At 33.7% G+C, this 20,278-nt stretch overlaps 1 protein-coding gene across 1 annotated transcript in view; it reads right to left on the bottom strand.

The window, feature by feature from the left end:
• The window catches only part of GALNTL6 (polypeptide N-acetylgalactosaminyltransferase like 6), a 1,233,993-nt gene that overhangs the window by 818,383 nt on the left and 395,332 nt on the right, over positions 1-20,278 (bottom strand). Inside the window, exon 3 of the mRNA XM_004040637.5 lies at positions 4,115-4,223. Within this exon, the coding sequence (XP_004040685.2) occupies positions 4,115-4,223 (109 nt within the window). The remainder of the gene's footprint in view (positions 1-4,114; positions 4,224-20,278) is intronic.

Here is a 20,278-nt window from a genome sequence, read left to right as displayed (position 1 = left end):
ATTGGAAAATATCAGTTATCCCCTAATTTATCCATAGGCTAAATACAATTCAAAAATTCCCAATTTTTTGTGCATATCTGTGTATGTTAATGTGAAATTTAAAACTGAATACAAAATTTTAAGGAAGAGTACAATGTAAGAATGACAACAAAAAGAAGAGCAAGAATGTAGCTCTTTTTTGGTGAGCTATACCAGATATTAATAGTTGTAATAAAGATATAGTACATTAGCTATTATGGTATTAGCACAGGGATTTTTACTCACAGAACAGGATTGAGAACCCAGAAAAAGAACACACAAATACGGAAACTTAATTTATAATAGAGTCAATAGTTCAGAGCAATGGAGGGAAAGACAAATTTCTTAATAAATGTTAATAATAATTGGTTAAGTGAATAAAAACTAAATAAATATTGGATCCCTACCTCACATTATATAAAAATGAAGACTAGGTGGATCTAAGACTCAAATGTAAAATGTAAAATTATCAAGCTTATTTATTTATTTATTTATTTATTTATTTAGAGACAGAGTCTCCAGCCCAGGCTGGATAGCTCACTGCAGCCTCGAATTCCAGGCTCAAGTGATCTTCCTGCCTCAGCCTTCCATGTAGTTGAGACCACAGACACATGTCACCACGCCTGGATGAATTTTTTTTTTTTTTTTTTTTTGGAGAGATGAGGTCTCGCTATGTTTCCCAGGCTGCTCTCAAATTCCTGGGCTCAAGCGATCCTCCCTCTGCTGCCCCCTGGTGTGCTGGGATTACAGATGTGAGCCACTGTGCCCAGCCAAAATTATCAAGTTTTTAAAAGACAATGTAGAACATCAGTATGACCTATCTTTTAAAAATGATTCCTGGATTTGGCTACCTCAAAATTGAAAACTATTCATTAAACCATACATAAAGAGGTGTTTTAAAATAATCTACAAAATGTAGGATACGTTCTTGTCACTAAATAAAACCAGCAAAGGATATCATTTAAAATAAATTAAGAACACTGTGTGGAGCAAATAATTCAAAAGATGGAAACAGAAATGAATAGGACTTTTACCAAAAAGGAACAACAAATGGCCCCAAAGCATAAAAAAGATATCAACTACATTTTAATGTGTTTGCATTAATAAAATGCAAATCTAAGTGACAGTGAGAGACTATTTCATATCACCAAATTGGGGGAAATGTCAATTTCAAATATTCACAAGGATGTACAGCAGTGAGAATTCTATCCATTATTGATTGAAATGAAATTGGTGTATCAATTTCGGCAGCTTGTCATGACCTAATAAAGTTCAACTGTTCATTCTCTAGACATACAAATCTACTATTAAATATGTACCTTAATATTGTCCCTACCCCAGAACCATGCACAAGAATACTTATAGCAGCATTATATACAACAACTAAAACTATTCAAAGGCCCACCAAGAGGACAATGTTACAGAAAATTAAAGAATAGTAAAAATGAACCAACTAACATTTCACACATTGACCTAGATAAATCTCAAAAATATTTTTGAGTGAAAGAAGAAAGTCATACAGTAAAATTAAATTTTTAGATAAAGTTCAAACACTGGCAAAACTTACCAGTATTTGATTCAGGATAAATACACTGGCAGTAAAAACTACAGAGAAAAATAAGAGAGTAAACACAAAATTAAAGTCTTGGAGGGGACACAATGGCACAAATGATCCTTTTTCTTGGCCTGTATATGAAGTACAAAGATGTTTATTTGATTTTGACTCTGTACCTCAGTGTGTGTGTGTACACACACGTATGTCTTAATACACTTTTATTTATGATATATTTCACTGTATAAAAGTAATATTCTAGTATATAAATTTATCATATATCCTCCAGTGAATAAAAAAAATTCTACCATGTAAAAGCTTTTTAATTACACAAAGAATTTCTACTTAAAAACTTGTGATATTACCAATTTCTTTTGTAGATCAATTTTCCCTTGGTCAAAGCAAAGATGAAGATAGAAAAGACAAGTTTATTCAGGAGGTGGAAAGGGTGGTATGGAGCACATATAAATGTGAAGCACTGGATTTTGTATTCAAAACTCATTTGTACAAGCAAAGGATAGGCATACCAATTCATGTAAAAGTAACTTACATGGATTAATAATTACAATTATCATTAGTTGAGTTTCCAATATGTCCAAATAATTGGACAATTACTGTGGGTATATTTTCTTTAATCCTTAAATAAATTCTACAAAGTAGAATATCAGAAACAGAAATTGATTTGCCACAGTGCATGTATGGAAATGCTAGGATTTGAACCTAGGTGTGTCTTTCCCCTGTTGTGTCCTTGCCATTACTCCATATTGTCCAAATATTATTATTTGACAGTGGAGTATAATGGACCATGATAAGACCTGGTTCTTAATCCAGAGCTGCAAATTATTAGCTGCTTGAACTTGGATAAAATTTAATAAATTCATAGGAACTCAATTTTACTTAATTTGGGATAATTATACCTATCAGAGTTATTCTGAGGTTTATATAAAATACATATGCAAAGCACTTAGTATAAAACATCCATTCAGTAAATTTGGGCTATTTTATTATTAACTTGTGGAAGATTCAGTTGGTAAGATTATGAAAACATTTCCAAAAAACTTCAGCATCCTGGGGTCATAAGGAGAAACAAGTGGTTGGATTAATATAGGGTTGATCAAGCAAATAGAGGAAAAAAATAAAAGTACTAGAAAAGTGAGGATGCTGGTAAGGAACTCATTTTCACGACCATTCATGGGGTCACTGCCAAGGTGGAAAGATGATAAAACCTGGAAGAAGTTGACTCTCTGAAAACAGGGAACATCTTTGGAATAAGCTGCTTTAAAAAGTTGGGGGTGGGGCCTGGGGCAGGCCTTTTTTTGAAGAAAAGGAATGGAAGAAAATAAAAAAGACTGTAATTCAGTCAGCCATACCTGATACAGAGCTACGAACATTTCACAGCCCAGAACAATTTTGTTACTAACTCTAGTTGAGCAAGAGGACCTCACACCGTGGCTAGTTATAATTCTGCTGCTGATTTTACCTTGAATGCAGTGTCTCAGGGCTGCTGAGATGTCTTTACCAAACTGTAGCTGCTCTATTTCTGTGACATCCTATTGTGAAAATAACTTATTTGGCTGAATAAGAGAATATGGGCTTCCTATCATGAGTTACTCATTTTCACTGGATTTCTACTTATATACCCTTCTGAATTTCTGTTCACAACAGCCTAACAACCTAATTTTTCAGTCCTTCTAGAAAGACTTATTCTTTTTTGTCTTTTTTTTTTTTTTGAGACGGAGTCTCACTCTATCGCCCGGCTGGAGTGCAGTGGTGCGATCTCGGCTCACTGCAAGCTCCACCTCCCGGGCCATTCTCCTGCCTCAGCCTCCTGAGTAGCTGGGACTACAGGTGCCCGCCACCACGACCAGCTAATTTTTTGTATTTTTAGTAGAGATGGGGTTTCAACGTGTTAGCCAGGATGGTCTCGATCTCCTGACCTTGTGATCCGCCTGCCTCGGTCTCCCAAAGTGGAAAGACCTATTCTTTCTTGCTACTTTGTCCTTTAACTCTAGCACCAAGTCTAGAATTCTGCTACACACAGACCTACTTGATGCCATTTAACTGCCTCATTGCTCTTCCAACTATTGCCAACCTTAGAACCCCAGCTGCTTGACCTGCTGGCTTGCTGTACGTCCCGCCAGTGTCTAGAAACATGGTACAAATTAAATACTTTGCATTGCCAGTTAGATACACTTCAGCTCTAAGGAGTCAATCTTGCTCAAGATACATATCTACCAGGTCAAGTCTCATTGATAAATCCCAGGATACCCCTAGAAATTATGAACAAGAAGTTGGGAATATATAGTACTATATATTTCTTAAATTTTAATGACTTTTACCGCAGCTAATATTAGAAAGACTATTCATTATTTGTTTTCTCTCTGAAATTTGAAGTCATTTAGGTTCTGTCCAGTATCACCTCCAATATCCCCATGAAACATACTTTACAGTGTGCAGAAGAAATGCTAATTAGAGATCCTTTACGTGACAAATGAGACACTGCTGCGAGTGAAGTAGCACTTTGGCGTACACTGAGCTTCATACCTGAGCGCATTGCCTCTTTCTGAATGCTTTCATAGTCATGCCAGTCCTTTCTTCTCAAACCATCTGTCCATGAATAGAATTGCCCATCTCCCAGGCCCAGTGGAAATGTCTGTGGAAAAGGAAAGTATTCAAGCATAAAAAGGAGGTATTTCCTTTTGCATGGTAGGTAAACACAGCCGGGCACATAATAGGCAATCAAAGAATATCTGTTAAATAAGTGAATCCTCTGAGTATAGTGAAAAGAAAGCTATCACTGGTGACCAGATTTATTCACATTTTAAATCTTTTTTTAACCTTTAAAATGAGAGCACACCTCTCCTGCAACAACTATCATTCCCTATTTTATTTCATCCAGAGACACTAATATTTAGCGTGTCACCTGTAAGCATAAATGCCTAGCTGTTTTTATTTGCCCAAAGTGTAAATATTGGTAATGCTACCAATTTTGGTGTTGCATTGAATTAATTTTGTTTTGATTGGTACAGTTTTATTTATTCTGATCAAACATATCTGAACGGCTTTGTAGTAACATTAGCAACCATTCATTGAATGCTCACTATGTGCCAGGTTCTACGTTAAATACTCTGTGTATAGAAGTTTGTTTAATCTTTATGATTGCCTCGAGTTGTAAATCCCCATTTTTCTTCCGAGTAAACTGTGGATCAAATAACTAAAATAACTTGAGGTAAACCACAGTGGCAGAGCCAGGACTTGGATCAGTTCTGTTAAGACCAAAAGTGTGCTCTTAAAAACTATTAAATACTGTCTCTCATCTAGATTTCTGGAAACATAGTGCATGTTTACACTTATAGTTGAAATTATCACCCATTCATCCACTGTAGTCACAAAATATAGTTCATGCTTTTCCAAAGTCCGATATGTTATAATGTCAACTTGAAAATTATTTCTGTGTACATTGCTGAAGCTACTTCTTTTTTTATGATGTTTATTTCTGGTAATAAGAAACAATAATCATTTTGAATAAAGCTTATCTTCACAATCTTGTAGTCAAGATAATGTAAAATAAGTGTTTTCAAATTCACATGCTATTTTTTCTTTTGTTCTTTTTCAGAAATAAGTAATACATCCACTGAATGAAGAAAATAAAATTCTAGAACGCAAAAAAAAAGTCAATTTAGCCAAAAGATGAATAATTTCAGTGAGGTAATTTTATTCTAACAGCCTTTTCAAGACATAAAATGTCTTATTTCTTAGTTTTAGATAATACAGCCATTATGCTTTTGAAAAATTATCTACCTTTAGCCCATCTTCATAGCTTATAAAAGATATACTTGTTTTGAAAGGATAAAAATGGGGCATAATATTCTTTTCTTAAAAAAGGTAGTTGAAAATCAGAGAAAAGATTTTCCCAATCAGGTGACTATAATCTACACATTTCAAAGAATTTGTTGCTCATAATATTGGTGAGCTCAGAAAAAAAGAGGGACAAATATACAGATTATGGTGAGTTTATATAAAATATCAGGAATACTGGTAATTTTTAAAAGGAAGATGAAACAAAAGTTATGGAAAAGTAAATAGAAAATGACATAGTAAAAGTAAAAGAAAATGGAAAAGTACAGTTTTGGCGATATATAGCAAACATTTTTAAAAAGTCAAGCTTTTTTTGTATTGATGATCAACTTATAATTAGAAATTTTTGAACTCAGCTATGCATAGAAAGTATTAAAGAATCAAATGAATATGAAATATGTAACCCATGTTTTGTCTCAGCCATGCACTTATAGTGATAAGTACTGAACACTAATGAAAATCTCCTACACTGATTTAGATAACACTAATTTACAAACATAACTTTCAGATTAAAGTAGATAATTTTAAAATAAATTTTGACATGAAACATGGAGGTATTCTTGTGTAAACTCCAGCGTGTAAGCTCTCTCTGAATACCAGGGACACTCTATTTTCCTTATTTTGATATATGTAATATAGCGAATTCTTAATAAGTAGTAATATAATGCAGATTGAACAAAAGTTAATTGAACACAAAAGTTAACATTTACTCTCTCCAGAAGCCCAATGAAAATGACAATAAAGCAACATATGCATCAGGAAAGAAGATACTAGAACTCACATAAAGTTTTTGTAAATAGCTGGGAACTGCTGGGAAGGAAGTATTTTTTTATGGCACGGAATTTTCAAAATATGTAAAAACTGGGGACACTTTATATATCTGACTGTCAGGTTAAATGTGAAAAGATAAAGATTGACCATTTTTAATAAGGGGCAGTTAGACTCTTCTGGGTTCTCTCTTCGACTCAAACAAGGGAGTGATTTCTGAGGGCCATCCACTGTACTCCCACCCATAGAAGACTGGAGCGTGAATGGTATGTTCTCAGGCCACTAGAAACAGTTAAATATAAGGTTGTCAAACTGCAGTGAAAATCAGGGTTCCATGTTAGCCTATGTTGTTAGCCTATGTATCAAACATTGTTAATGAAGTTATCTTTCCTTACTAGACCTCCAGAAAGCTGCCAGTCCACAGCTTAAATCCTTACATAAGAGATGGAGGAATTCCTACCTGGAGAATTGAAATCAACTGGAAGAGATGCAGCTACTGGCTCCTAGGTGCACACCCAGTAACCACGTGGGAAATAGCCTAATTAGCAAGCCCTTCTCTACACAGAGAACTTCACATCACTATTTTCACGACTTCACTCATGAGTATGAATAGGCAGCAAAAGATTTCCAGGGATTTTGGAGAGCCTTTAACGTATAATTAAGAGGCCAAAAAGAAACAAAAAGCATACCAAACTTGAAGAAAACAGAGGCAATGTAAGGTGCAGATAAAAGCTTCAAAAACTCTAAATTTAATTTTCTCAAAGAACTTTAAGAAAAGTTCCTTCAGAGATACAGATTTTTAAAAAGAAGCATTTAGAGAATCAGAGAGAGTTCCTGAAATGTAAAAATGTGATATCAGGGAGAGAAAAATTAAGACACAGTTTGGAAAATGAAGGTCAAAGGAATCCTACTGAGAAACAGAAAAACAAACAAAATTAGAGACAGAAGGAAAAAGATACAACATTGCAGAGAGATGGCAAAATGGTAGCAAGTCCAGAGATCCTCCAGTCCAACTGTATGAGGGAAAGGAGGGAAAGGATGTCTCTGTGGGAAAACACACACACACACACACAGAAACACACACACACAGACACACACACACAGACACACACACACACACACACACACAAACTTCTTTCCTTTAAAAAAAAATATTGAAATGAGAGTTACAGTTCTTCCAAAGAGATTAGAATGAATTAATGATATATATTAAAAACTAAGCAAATGAAAAGTGGGCCAGTTGATAAGGCTATAAGAAACAAAAACAATGTATAAAAAAGAAATCCTAATCATAGCACGTTGTTTGATTCAGATATGAATAATCTAACCGGAATATTGGCTTAACTAACATAAGTATACTGGAGGTTGAGGGAAAGACTGGAATAAGACAGTTAAATAGATATTTTCTATAATGGGAAAGCAGTAGATAAAACCAAAATAGGCAAAAATAGAGAACAGTGATATACACGTTATCTATAAATATGGAGTCATATGACAGAATGAAAATAAAAGATTGACACAGTTGCCCCTTGGTATCAGAAATTGCAAGTAGGGGAGGTGGGTAAGAGGATTGCTGGTTACCACCATAGTCTTCATAGTATGATTGGATTTAAAACATTATTTGCAAGTATTATTTTGTGTAAAAAATAAATCTCAAATAAAAATTCTTAGGCATTCTCAGCCACTATTAGTGCTCTAGCAAGGTGCGTTAGCATCAAGAGAACACTTTATAATGGTAGGGGAATCAGGCTAAATCAGACCATCTGAAACTGCTTTAATAAAGGGTATCTGGGGGATTTGCTACACTAATAACTTTTTAATCTGTATCAATGCTACCCATAGACCAGCAGCATCAGCATTACCTGGGAACTAGTTTATTTTAAATTATTTTTATTTTCATTTATTTACTTATTTATTTATTTATTTATTTTTGAGACTGGGTCTCACCCTGTTGCCCAAGCTGAAGTGCAGTGGGGCAATCTTGGCTCACTGCAACCTCTGCCTCCTGGGCTCAAGCAATTCTCACGCCTCAGCCATCCAAGTAAGCTGGGACTACAGGCGTGAGCCATCACACCCGGCCATCCTGGGAACTTGTTAGAAATAATTCCTTTTTCCCAGCTCAGGTCTAGTAAATCAGAAACTTAACAGAGAGACAGAAGTCTGTGTATTAACAAATTCACCAGGTGATTCTGAGGCTTATTATGGGTTGGGAACCTCTAATCCGTATGAATTGGAATGTGACACAATGGTCACCGTAAAAAAAAAAAAAAAAAGTCAAATTCATTAACATATAATGTACCACAATCTACTGAAGAATCTTTTTCATATTGAGGGCTGATGACCAATATAAAGACTAGGTATGCTTGCATACCTTATCTAAATCAATCTCAGTGCATTTGTATATGATTACATTGGTTTTGAAAGCTTAACCATCCAGTAGATGGTGCATAAGTATTCTGACCTTTCCTTTCACATGAGCAATCTCCAGCGCCCAGACCCATCTGCGTCTCTTTTGGATTATATCATGCGTCCTCTGTTTGATTACAATAGTACAGATCCATTATCTATGACCTTGTAAAATTAATATAAACAGTATTGTACCTTCTTGAGGCATATATTTCAGACTCATCATTAGGTTGGCCATTTACTTGTGAGCACTATTCCGGTTTTTCACCTTGAGGACTTTTATTCACTGTGATATTGCTACAAATAATTTACTTGAAAAAATATCAGGGACAGACGAGACAGAATCCGTTAAGTAGAAACCACATGTAGTAGTGAGGGCTGGGATCCCAGAGCCCATTGAAACTAACATCCTTTTAGATGGGTCATAAGAAACTATTTCCAAGGATAAAACATTACTCAAGGGCAATGTATTTACCAGAGGTAACAAATTAAAACACTTTTGGAGTCAGGGATGTGACACAAGCACCTTTTGGGGACAGAAATGTGATACACAGTCTTCACAGGGACATGAAAACCAGGGTGTACTACTCTAGGGAGTGATGGGCTCTGGCGATGCCTGCTACTGTTACAAACTTTTAGCAATCTTAAAGCACCTCCCAAGGGCTGTTGGTCTGGAAATCCCTGGTGAATCAAAAAACTTTGTTTCTTTATCTCTAAGTTAGAGCAAACTTATTTATCATAACTACAAATGCGGATGACAATAAAGATACACATTTGTGAAACTGTGAAGAAAAGATTATCTGTATTCTAAAACCTATCTTAGTTTTCATAAATCAATCAATGAACTTTTATTGTCACAATCAACCATATACCTATGATTCTATTTGTTCCTTGGAAGAAAATATGATGTAGTAGAAAAACTCTGGATTCAAAGGCAGAAGATATAAATTAGGGTTTCTAACTATAGGCAAAAATCTGCATGTCTCTAGGTCTTCCAGGTCTCTCAGCTCACATATGAAATTAGGGTAATAAGAACAATACCTACCTTACTCACCTTACAAGGCTTTTTGAGTAGTAAATCTTATATATGATAAAGTATGTGAAAGCCCTTGGTTTATCAAAACTTGATATATAAATGCCAATTGTTTTCATCATCCCTGCTATTTTTATAGATATTTGAGTTATTTCCATTGCCCTTGAAAAATCTTAACATAGTCACTGAGAAAAACCTTAAATCATTAAACAAATAATAAATTATGTGGTTGAAACTCTGTTACAGGAGATGTTAACAAAATATTGTGATGGGTATGATTCTTGTATTAGGCATGATTAAGTTTTTATATGTTGAAGACAACTAGGAAATGTTTTAAGCAAATGGAACACTATCAAAAAACTAACACAATGGGAGGACTGTATGGGAAAAAGGAGAAAACTTACGTGTATTCTTATGTAATTTTATCCACATGAATACTAAGAACCAGGTGATAAACTAGAGTTTAGAAAGGTTTACGTCATATCATTAATAAGTTCTTCAAGATCACGTAACTAATTAAGTGGCAAGCTAGAATTTGATCCAAGTATGTCTGTCTTTAAATCTTATGAATTAATAAAACCAAACAAACCTGGAGACTTTTTCTGATTCTCCCATTATTCATTTATTCAAACTTTATTAGATAAATTCCCTTAGAAAAATGTTAAGAAATGAACCAAGAAAGATAAGGTGAAGCCACACACAAAAAAATTAATACACAGGTCTCTGAACTCTATGCACTGAGCAAAAGGAAGTCAAGAAAGACTCTCTAACTGAAGAGTAATAGCATAAAATGTTATGTGGAAGTTAAGGTTTTTCTGTTATTCTTCTAATATCTCTTTCCTTCCTCAGTTTGAAGTCAATTACAGAACATGCAATGGGTCTCAAATAATCTACACAGAAGTTTCTGCATTTTCGTATATGTACAAACATTGATAAATTAGTATCAGAACATAAATTTTTTTGGTGGAAAGAATTATCTTGTTATTTACATTCTGAATAAATTCTCAAATGTGTCATTGTTAACAATTTTAAGATACTGACAAAATAAAATAGACCTTGAACTGGTATCCGTTGCTAAAACTTCTAGTCAGTCCATACTCTTGACTTCGTAAACATATTATCTGAAACAGGATCAGGATCTCACATGTGTGAAGCAGGCAGAAAGATGTACTAAGCAGTGTAGTTCTTGTATTTAGATCTTAAAATTTTTCAATAGAATCTGGAAATGGATGTTGTTATGTAAAATCTTGACTTAAAAATTTTAAACTAATTAAAATATTTGCAAAACATATTGTGCTGGTTTATGTCTTTGGGACATATCAAACCTTCAGTTACTAGTCCAAAAACTCGGGCCAAGCTTATGTCAGTCTTAATCATGACTCCCATTCACTCTGCCTCAGAAATTTATGGCATTGTCTCTTATTGGTATAAACTTGATGAAGCTTACCAAGACCTGGAACTTGCAAATTTATCCTTTGTATTTATATCAGTATCTGAATAGCCTGAGAGCACAAAATGATTTTTCATGTACCATTTTAATGATATTTGTATAGTAATTCCCCAAGGTGGGTGTGTAGATCATTATAGCTAAAGACAAACATTGACAACACAGGCTCAGAGAGTTGCAAAAGTCAAAAAGTCAGAGACAGAGTCAGTTCTGGTAAATGGTAATTGAATAATGCTTCGATTTTATTTTGAGGATAAAAAAAACTGAATGCCTTAATCCTCAGCATCCCAGATGAGATCTTTTATCTTGATGAGACATCTTTTAGGCTAACCACACAAATTACAGGGTGAAATTTTATCATATAGTAAAGTTCACTTTTATTATACATATTTCCTTATGGGATTTATTTGCAAGAAAAGGTTGCTTTCACACCCACACTAACACTTGTTATTAAATAACTATATTAATGTGAATAAACAACACAATTTGAGAGTTCTGACATCTCTTGCTTCCTGCTTCCATCACCCTGAAACTATTTTTTAATGAGATTTTCATTCTTTGGTCAGTGGGAAGATTAAACATCACCTCTTTGCATAGGCAGAGGTCAGATTACCCTCATTTTATGATTTTTTTGGTGTGCTTCTGAGAAATTTCTGAAGATGCTGCCCTGTTTAGATAGGACTACTGTCTGGGTAGCTGTTAAGGAAAGAAAAAACATTTTGTGTTGATCCCCTTTTCTCCTATATTATTGCTTCTTAAGTTTCAATAACATAGCCAGAATTAATTGTTAGTAAACAAAAGCTTCTGTTAGTAAGAAACCAGAGAGATGATTAGTAAACTATTCTCATGAGAATAAAGAATAACATTATTAAAAGTAATTTTGTTAAAGGAAATGAACCGAAAGTGCCAGGTAAAATCCTCCCTGATATTAAGTAGGGTTAAGAAATCAGCAGTGGTTATAATCCAGCTGACATACAAAATTTCCATCTAAGCATATGATGTAGGATAGTTGTGCTACTGACCCTCAAAATTACTATAATTTTTACTTGTTTCCATCACAACAGAAACCTGTTAGCTCAGCAGGAAAGTCCTCTGTATCCCTGCTTGCTATGCAGCTGCATACCTTGTAGAAATAGTGAAAAGATCAGCATCTTACAAAAATGACAAATTTTCTGAGAACTTTTTTTTCTCAAAGTATTCTCTTTGTGATTCCTAAGGGTGAAGAAACACACACACACACACACACACAAACTCCACAAATTAGTGTGAATGTGGATAGCATTTCTGTAGAAACGTAAAAGCAAATAAAGATTGTTTCAAAAAAGGCACATATTATATTAACCTTCCAGAATCATCCATCCCCCTGTTGATGGTTATTCAAACACTCATGGTTTTCTGGGGTCATTGAGCCTGGGTTTTATAACCTGTTGAATTTTTCTTCAGAAGGATATTCTAGAATTCCATCCTATCAATTCGTCAAGGAAAATACACAGCATTCTCGGTTGTTCTCCAGAATCAATATTATCTTAAACTGTGATGCTATTTTCTTATTAATCTGAGTTAATTGTGTTACGACTAAAGGGAAACAAATAACACAGAAAGATGAAATGGGGATTAGGTAGAAAAAGCTATGATCTTTTTTCACAACAAGGGTGATAGTGACAAAGAAACCAAGAAAGAGTGTTAGTTTTCTCCAACTTGTATGTTACCCAGGTGCTTTCATATATCTACTATCAAAATAGACAGCTTGATAGTACAAGAACCAGAATCACAACTGAGTATATAAAACTAGCATGCAATTAAAAAATGATTGGATAATAGCATGGCTAAGTTATCTGTTTCATATTCCTAAAATATGCCTATATAAATATGTTTAATTTGACTATAGTTATCATCATGTTCACAATAACCAAATCATTATTGCATCAGCCACATGTGCACAAATGTAGATAAGACCTCAACATTGTCTTCAATTAGGTCTTTACTACTTTTAGTTTTGTTGGAATTTTAAATGGCTTCTGAAGTGATGATTTTAAATTTTTATCTGAAGAAAATTGTCCTAAATGGTGAAGACAATTGAAATATCCAAACTTTGTACTTGAAAGACTCAAAACAAACATGTTTTTTGCCTGTCTGTCCTAATAGCTGAGTTGGTGTTTTAAGCTCATTCAATCTTTGGAAAAATTTAATGAAAATATAAAGCCATTGTAAATCATAAAAAATTGAACAAACTTCTTTTTCTTCAGGAGTATCACAACCTAACATGTAACATGGATGATTGGTAAGTCAGATATGTTGTCTAGAGATATAGAGAAGGGGATATTTATACCATATTCCCCTTCTAGCACCAGTATTTTAGTGCTGATGTAATTTTATTCAATCCACCATTCGGCTGCCCACTCAACATGTATTTATTGAATGCCTGCTCTTGCACTACAGATACAGTGGTAAGCCAAAAGAAATAGCAGTTCTGAGGGACATTATATTCAAGTAGAAGGAAGCCCTCATTCATATAACCAATATTAATTGAGTACCTAATATGTGTCTGGCACTGTTTAGGTACTTGGGATTTATCAGTGACTAAAGCAGAGTGTCATACCCTTGAAGAGCTTACATTCTACAGGTGTACTATTAAAAAAAACACAAACAAGGAAACTATACAATGTTACCTTCAATGAGATCTTCTTATGTTATTTAATCATTGTGAAGGGACACAGGAGGACAGAGATGTGCTGAGTTTGAGAGACAATAAATTTAAGATTTCTAAGACTTAGAAGGAGAAATTCCTAACAGAGAATTGGATTTACTGGCTGAATGTAAAATATAATATTTTCCACTAGAAAATTTCATTCTAAAAAAGTATTTCACAAGTTATTTTACTTAAATACAGATATTGGTTCTTACGTGGGTAAGCAAGCATCTTTTTAGGCAGAAGTGCCAATACTTTTAAATATCAAAACCAGGTTGCTTTCCATTATATTGGCTATCTAGCATAAATATAATTTGTCTACAGTGTTCGGAGGAAGAAATAGTCTCCATTTCCTTGAATACCAAATGATAAAATGTCAAGACTTGACAACTAGAAGAAAAAGCACTTAAAATCTAAATCTTAAAAGGGTCTTGGACCGTGACTTTCACAGCTAATTATTTCAAATACCAGCAGAGATGTTTTTCAAGCTTTAATTTAAAGTATCTTGTTCAACAAATTGTAGACATGAGAGACAATCGATCATTGTGTTTTCCTGGTATCTACTCTGTACTCTGAAAATAATTTACTTACGGGAAAACAACTTCGATTATTATAATTATAGCTTGCCATCAAAAAGTTTTTTAAATTTAAAACACTCTGTTTTATAGAATATAAATATAGGAATTGAATGGCATATTAATAAATGTTGAGAAAGATTTATCTGCATTTGGTCATAAAACAAAACAAAAGTCTAGATAGCATTTATCATTTTTGTGTTAACAAGTAAGATAATTCATATTAGTAATGAGAAACACAGATGCCAAGGAATAACTTTTTTAAAAAATTACTTAAAATAACAGTTATTCTTTTGCATATATTTTTTAAGAACAGAAGGATTTTATATATATATATATATATATACACTTGCTTAATCTGACATATTATATTTTCTGATTGCCAAGTGATCAATTAATCTATCCATTTTAATTTGGCTTTTTCTTAACATATATTTATCTGCCTTCCCAAATGTCTGAAATGGACAGAAATTTCATATTCTTTCAGGAGTTAAAATAATTACTGGTTAAGAACAAAAATTCTGGTCTCAAGTTGTTAATCTATAGAATGGAAATAAAAAACTTTATCTCATGTAGTTGTAAGATTAATTTGATTTGCTTGTCAAATATCCATTATTATTTACTTATTTATTATTACTTAACGAACTGTTAATGTACATGAATATACATCACAAATGTATCACTTCATTAAATGTATCACTTCATTAAAAATCCTGAACACTCTTGTCTTTCCAATTGTTATTAACATTCAGATCTTTAAAATTATTTAATATAACTACTCTAGAAATAAAGTATAAAAAATGACTATGAGGAATTTCTGGTTTCAGCTCCATCCTATACAAAGTTTGAAGATTGTCATTCTTGTCCTTACAAGAATAAAGCTGAACAAATTGAAAATCTGCAAGTTTTCTTGGCCCCATTAGAAAACTGAGATTTCACAGCAAACCACTGCTCAGAATTTTAGAAAGATATGAAAATCTAGAGAGTCCCAACCAAGGTCTCTTTTCTTACAGCAGAAACTGCAGGACCCATAAACAGGTAAAAACACTTAAATGATAACTTTAATGAATTGATGGAAGCTGAGAGTCAGAAACTCCTGGAGCTATAGTCTTAGGGAGCCCCCATTCCACACTAAGCGTACCAGGTCATCATGAAGAAAATCCAAGAAAAACCCTCTCATGGTTCTGGCATAGGGAAAGAAAAAGTAACCTTTGTAAAATATGCCTAGAGGGTTCTCCATAACAAAGGCCTAAGGCCTACAGTCAAGAGAAAAAGACTTTACTAGAGTCTTATCCAAGTTGGGGAAATGTCATTTTCCTAAGGACTTTAGTCTACTCTAGCTTATCTGTCTCACCTAAGGGAGCTGGGATGGGCAAAGAGGGGAAACTTACGAAGGGGAACTTATGAAGGCTACATTCCAGGAACAAAGCCCACTAAAAGACTAAGATTTAATCTTAAAATTATATAATGCTCCCCTCCCCCATCCCTTCCCATCATAGTAATAGGGTTACAGTATAAAAACGGTGGGTTAGAGCTGAAAGAGCTGAAAGACATAGCCTCTATATAAAGAGGAGTCCTTAGAGAAGCCCAAATACAAAGGGGACATGAAAACCAAGACATTAGAACTCAGTTTTTGACACCTATACCTAAACCTACAGTAAACATTCAATACAGGCCAATTTCCCCAGAAAAACAAAACCTTATACAAAGATCTAATTATTAGTTAGTCAGTTCCTGTTACCTGATATATCCTAACAGTCTGACGAGACAAATCAAGCATAACAACTATATTCATATAGGACAAAATTTTACAATGAGTAGGCAGTGAATTTAAAGTAACTATAACATGTTAAGGGCTCGAATGAAAGAAGTAGACATAGCTAGAAAAGATGGATCATGTAAATATAGCAGTGGGAAGTTTAAGAATGAATTAAAAGGAAATGCTAGAAATTCTAAAATATTTATAACAGAAATGAAGAATTATTTTGATGGCTTTATCAATAGAACAAACGTGACTGAGAAAAGAATCACTGGGCTTGAAGATTTGTCAATAGGAACTTCCTTAAGCTAAAATTAAAATAGAGGAAATTGAAGACTAGCTCTGATATTTTTTTATCTTGCCCAAATTCCTATCTAAGGGGTTTGGAGAGTCATGTTCTACAAACCATAAATTCTCATCAGATGGGTTTATTGAACCCTATATACTGCGACTTACTTTCCAATGTGACTCCTGCATAACATTATGTAACAAAGAAGTCAAAATATTTTACCCTACATTTTGAAACGGCCTTGCAAAGCTGTCCTTTGTGGGGGAAAATTTGCATCTGTAGAGAGTCTCTATTAACATTGCTAGATCTTTTTCTTCCAGGCCCTCCCAATCCTGAAGAGATTAACTAAGAGTCCAACACCTTTTAAAGGACTAATTAGGAAACATTTGTCATCTGTTGTGTCTAAGGGCAGCCACAATAAGATTTCAAAAGAACCTTGGTCTCCTGGTCTCAGCAATCTTTTATCTTAACCTGAACATTTCCTTTCTATGGACCCCAGATCTTTAGACAAACTCAACCAATTGTCAACCAGAACAAGTTTAAATTTACCTATAGCCTGGAAGGCCCCCTCCCCCACTTCCCATTCCCTTCTTAGAGTTGTCTTGGCTTTCTGGACCAAACCAATGTATTTCTTAAATGTCCTTGATCGATGTCCCATGCCTCCTTAAACTGTATAAAACCAAGCTGCGCTCCGACCACCTTGGACACATGTTCTCGGGACCTCCTGAGGGCTGTGTCACAGGCCATGGTCACTCATATTTGGCTCAAAATAGATCTCTTCAAATATTTTACAGTGTTTGACTCTTTTTGTTGACAAAATAATGGAGAAAAAAAGAACATCCAAAACTGAGAGATAAAATATTTGAATAATCACTATGAATTTTTCAAAATTAATGAGTGACACAAAACCAAAGATCCAAGAAAAACAGAGAATACCAATCAGAACAAATACAAAAAAAAATTACACTTAAGCATATCATATTCAAATTGCAGAAAACAGAAGACAAGGAGAAAATCTCGAAAGAAGTCAGAGTGGGCGGGAAGGGCTTTAATAATGCTTTACCAGTAGATAAACAGGAGTAATACTTCTAAAGGACATATTTTTAGAAACTATGCAAGTAGAAAGAGTTTGGAATGAAATATTGAACATATTGAAAGAAAAAAAAACAAAAACACTGTTAATAGAATTCTATACTCAGTGAAATTATTTTTCAGAAGTGAAGAAGTTGTAAAGATTTTCACAAACAAAAACTAAGAGAATTTATCTCCAGGAGAGCTTCACAACAATAAATGTTAAAAGAAAATCTTCAGGGACAAGGAAAATGATATAGTATATTTCAAAAACTCAGATTTATGTAAATAAAGAGCATGAATAAATGAAGATAATATGGAATATTTCATTTTTCTTATTCTCAATTAACCTAAGAAATAATGGTTTGTTTAAAGTAATATTAGTAACAATATATTGGGTGTATATAACATATGAACAGATAAAATGAATGGCAGCAATGTTCCAAGGGACTGGAGGAAAGAACTGGTACATAGAAAGCAAGGTACTGTTATTTACTGTGGACTTAGATTAATTAGAAATGCATAATGCAAACTCGAGTAACTATTAAAAATGTAAAAGGAAGTGTAATTGATGCCTATGAAAGGGGGCAAATTGAATTATATAAAATAGTTAAAACTACACAAGGCAGAAAAAGAGGAGATTAAAGAAGCAAAAAACTACTGCAACAGATATAAAACAGCTACAGACATAGTGAACATATTAATAGCACTTTAAATATGAATGGTCTTAATAGATCAGTTAAATCACAGAGATTTTTAGAGTGGATATAAAAACATAATTCTCAACTAAATTTTATTTACAAGTCTACTTTAAATATAAAGACTAGGATAGGATAGAAGTAAAAAAGATGGAGAAAGGTACTCCATGGTAACACTAATCAAAAGAAAAATAAAGTAGCTAAATTAATTTCAGACAAGTCAGACTTCACAAGAAGAGAGGAAGATTAAAATGATAAACTGGTTAGTTCTCCAAGAACACATAGTATCCTTAATATGTATGCACTTAATAACAGAATATCAGAAACTGATAGAATTGCAAGAAAACATAGACAAATCCATTGCTACAGTTGGAAACCTCAAAACCTCTCTTTTATTAATTGATATATCAAGTAGGCAGAAAACTAGTAAAGATAGAGTTGACCTGAACCATACTGTCAATCAACATGATCTAATTGATATTTTTAGAATATTCAATCCCAAAACAATAGAATATACATTCTTTTCAAAAACATTCACCAAAGTAACTACATCATAAGCCACGAAACACACCAAATTTAAAAAGAATAGAAATCATACAAATAATTTTCTCGGGTTATAAAGGAATTAAACTATAAATTAATCAGGGAAAGACTGAGGTAAAAATCTCCAAATACTTGGAGATTATATAACACATTTCTATACTGTACATGAGTCCATAAATACCTCAGAGAAATTTGAACTAAATGAAAATAAAACATCAAAAATTGTGGTATGCTCTGGAGGTAAATTAATAGCAACTAATGCATACATTAGAAAAGAAGAAAGCTCTAAAGCCAATAATCTAAGTTTCAACCTCAGGAAACAGAGAGAGAAGAGCAGTTAAAGCCTAAAGCAAGCAGAAATAAAGAAATCAAAAGGCCAGGCACGGTGCCTCACACCTGTTATTCCAGCACTTTGGGAGGCCAAGGCAGGCAGATCATGAGGTCAGGAGTTCAAGACCAGCCTGACCAACATGGTGAAACCCTGTCTCTACTAAAAATACAAAAATTAGCTGGGCATGGGAATATGTACCTGTAATCCCAGCTACTTAGGAGGCTGAAGCAGGAGAATCACTTGAACCCAGGAGGCAGAGGTTGCAGTGAGCCCAGATCACGCCATTGCACTCCAGCCTGGGTGACAGAGGAGACTCTGTCTCAAAAAAAAAAAAGGAAAAGAAATAAAAACAGAACAGAAATTAATGAAATTGAAAATAAAATTAATGTAATGAAATTGAGCCAATTAAGTCAAAAGCTAGTTCTTTGAAAAAGGGTTGATGAAATTGATAAATCTCTAGTGAGCCCATCCAAGAAAAAAAAATAGAGAAGACTATGGAATCCTACTTAAATCCTGACAAGCTATTTTATAGATATTAACAAACTGATTCTAATGTTTATATGGAAAGACAACAGACCTAGAATAAGTAACACAATACTGAAGAAAAGGGACAGTCAGAGGACTCAAACTACCCAATTTCCAGACTTATAATATTACAGTTATCAAGACACATGGTATTGTCACAAGAATAGACACACAGGTCAACAGAACAGAATATAGATGCCAGAAATAAACATGCACAAACATAGTCCACCGATCTCTGACAATGAAGCGAAGACAAGTCAGTGGAGAAAGGATAGTCTGTACAGCAAATGGATATCTGTTACATTAATACATGCAGCAATATGAAACAATATCAACATCTAGACATAAATTTCATATCTTTCACAAAAATTAATCCAAAATAAATCAAACACCTAAATGTAAAATATAAAAATTATAAAACCCCTACATGAAATCTTAGGGTACTATCTAGGTGACCTTAGTTTTGGTGATGAGTTTTTAGATACAAAAGCGCAGTCCATAAAAGAAAATATTGCTATGTAAGTCTTTATTTAAATTAAAAACTTCTGCTTTGCCAAAGACAATATTTTTAAAAATGGAAAGACATTTTAAAAATTCCATTTTAAAAAATGGAAAGCTACAGACTGAGATAAAATGTTTACAAAATACATATCTGATAAGGGATTGCTCTCTAAAATATACAAATAACCCTTAAAGTTTAATAACAAGAAAACAAA

This window comes from Gorilla gorilla, chromosome 3, assembly GCF_029281585.2.
Source record: "Gorilla gorilla gorilla isolate KB3781 chromosome 3, NHGRI_mGorGor1-v2.1_pri, whole genome shotgun sequence".
NCBI classification, from domain to species: Eukaryota; Metazoa; Chordata; class Mammalia; order Primates; family Hominidae; genus Gorilla; species Gorilla gorilla.
Note: the sequence above shows the minus strand (reverse complement) of the source record. Positions and strands in the feature narration are given on the sequence as shown.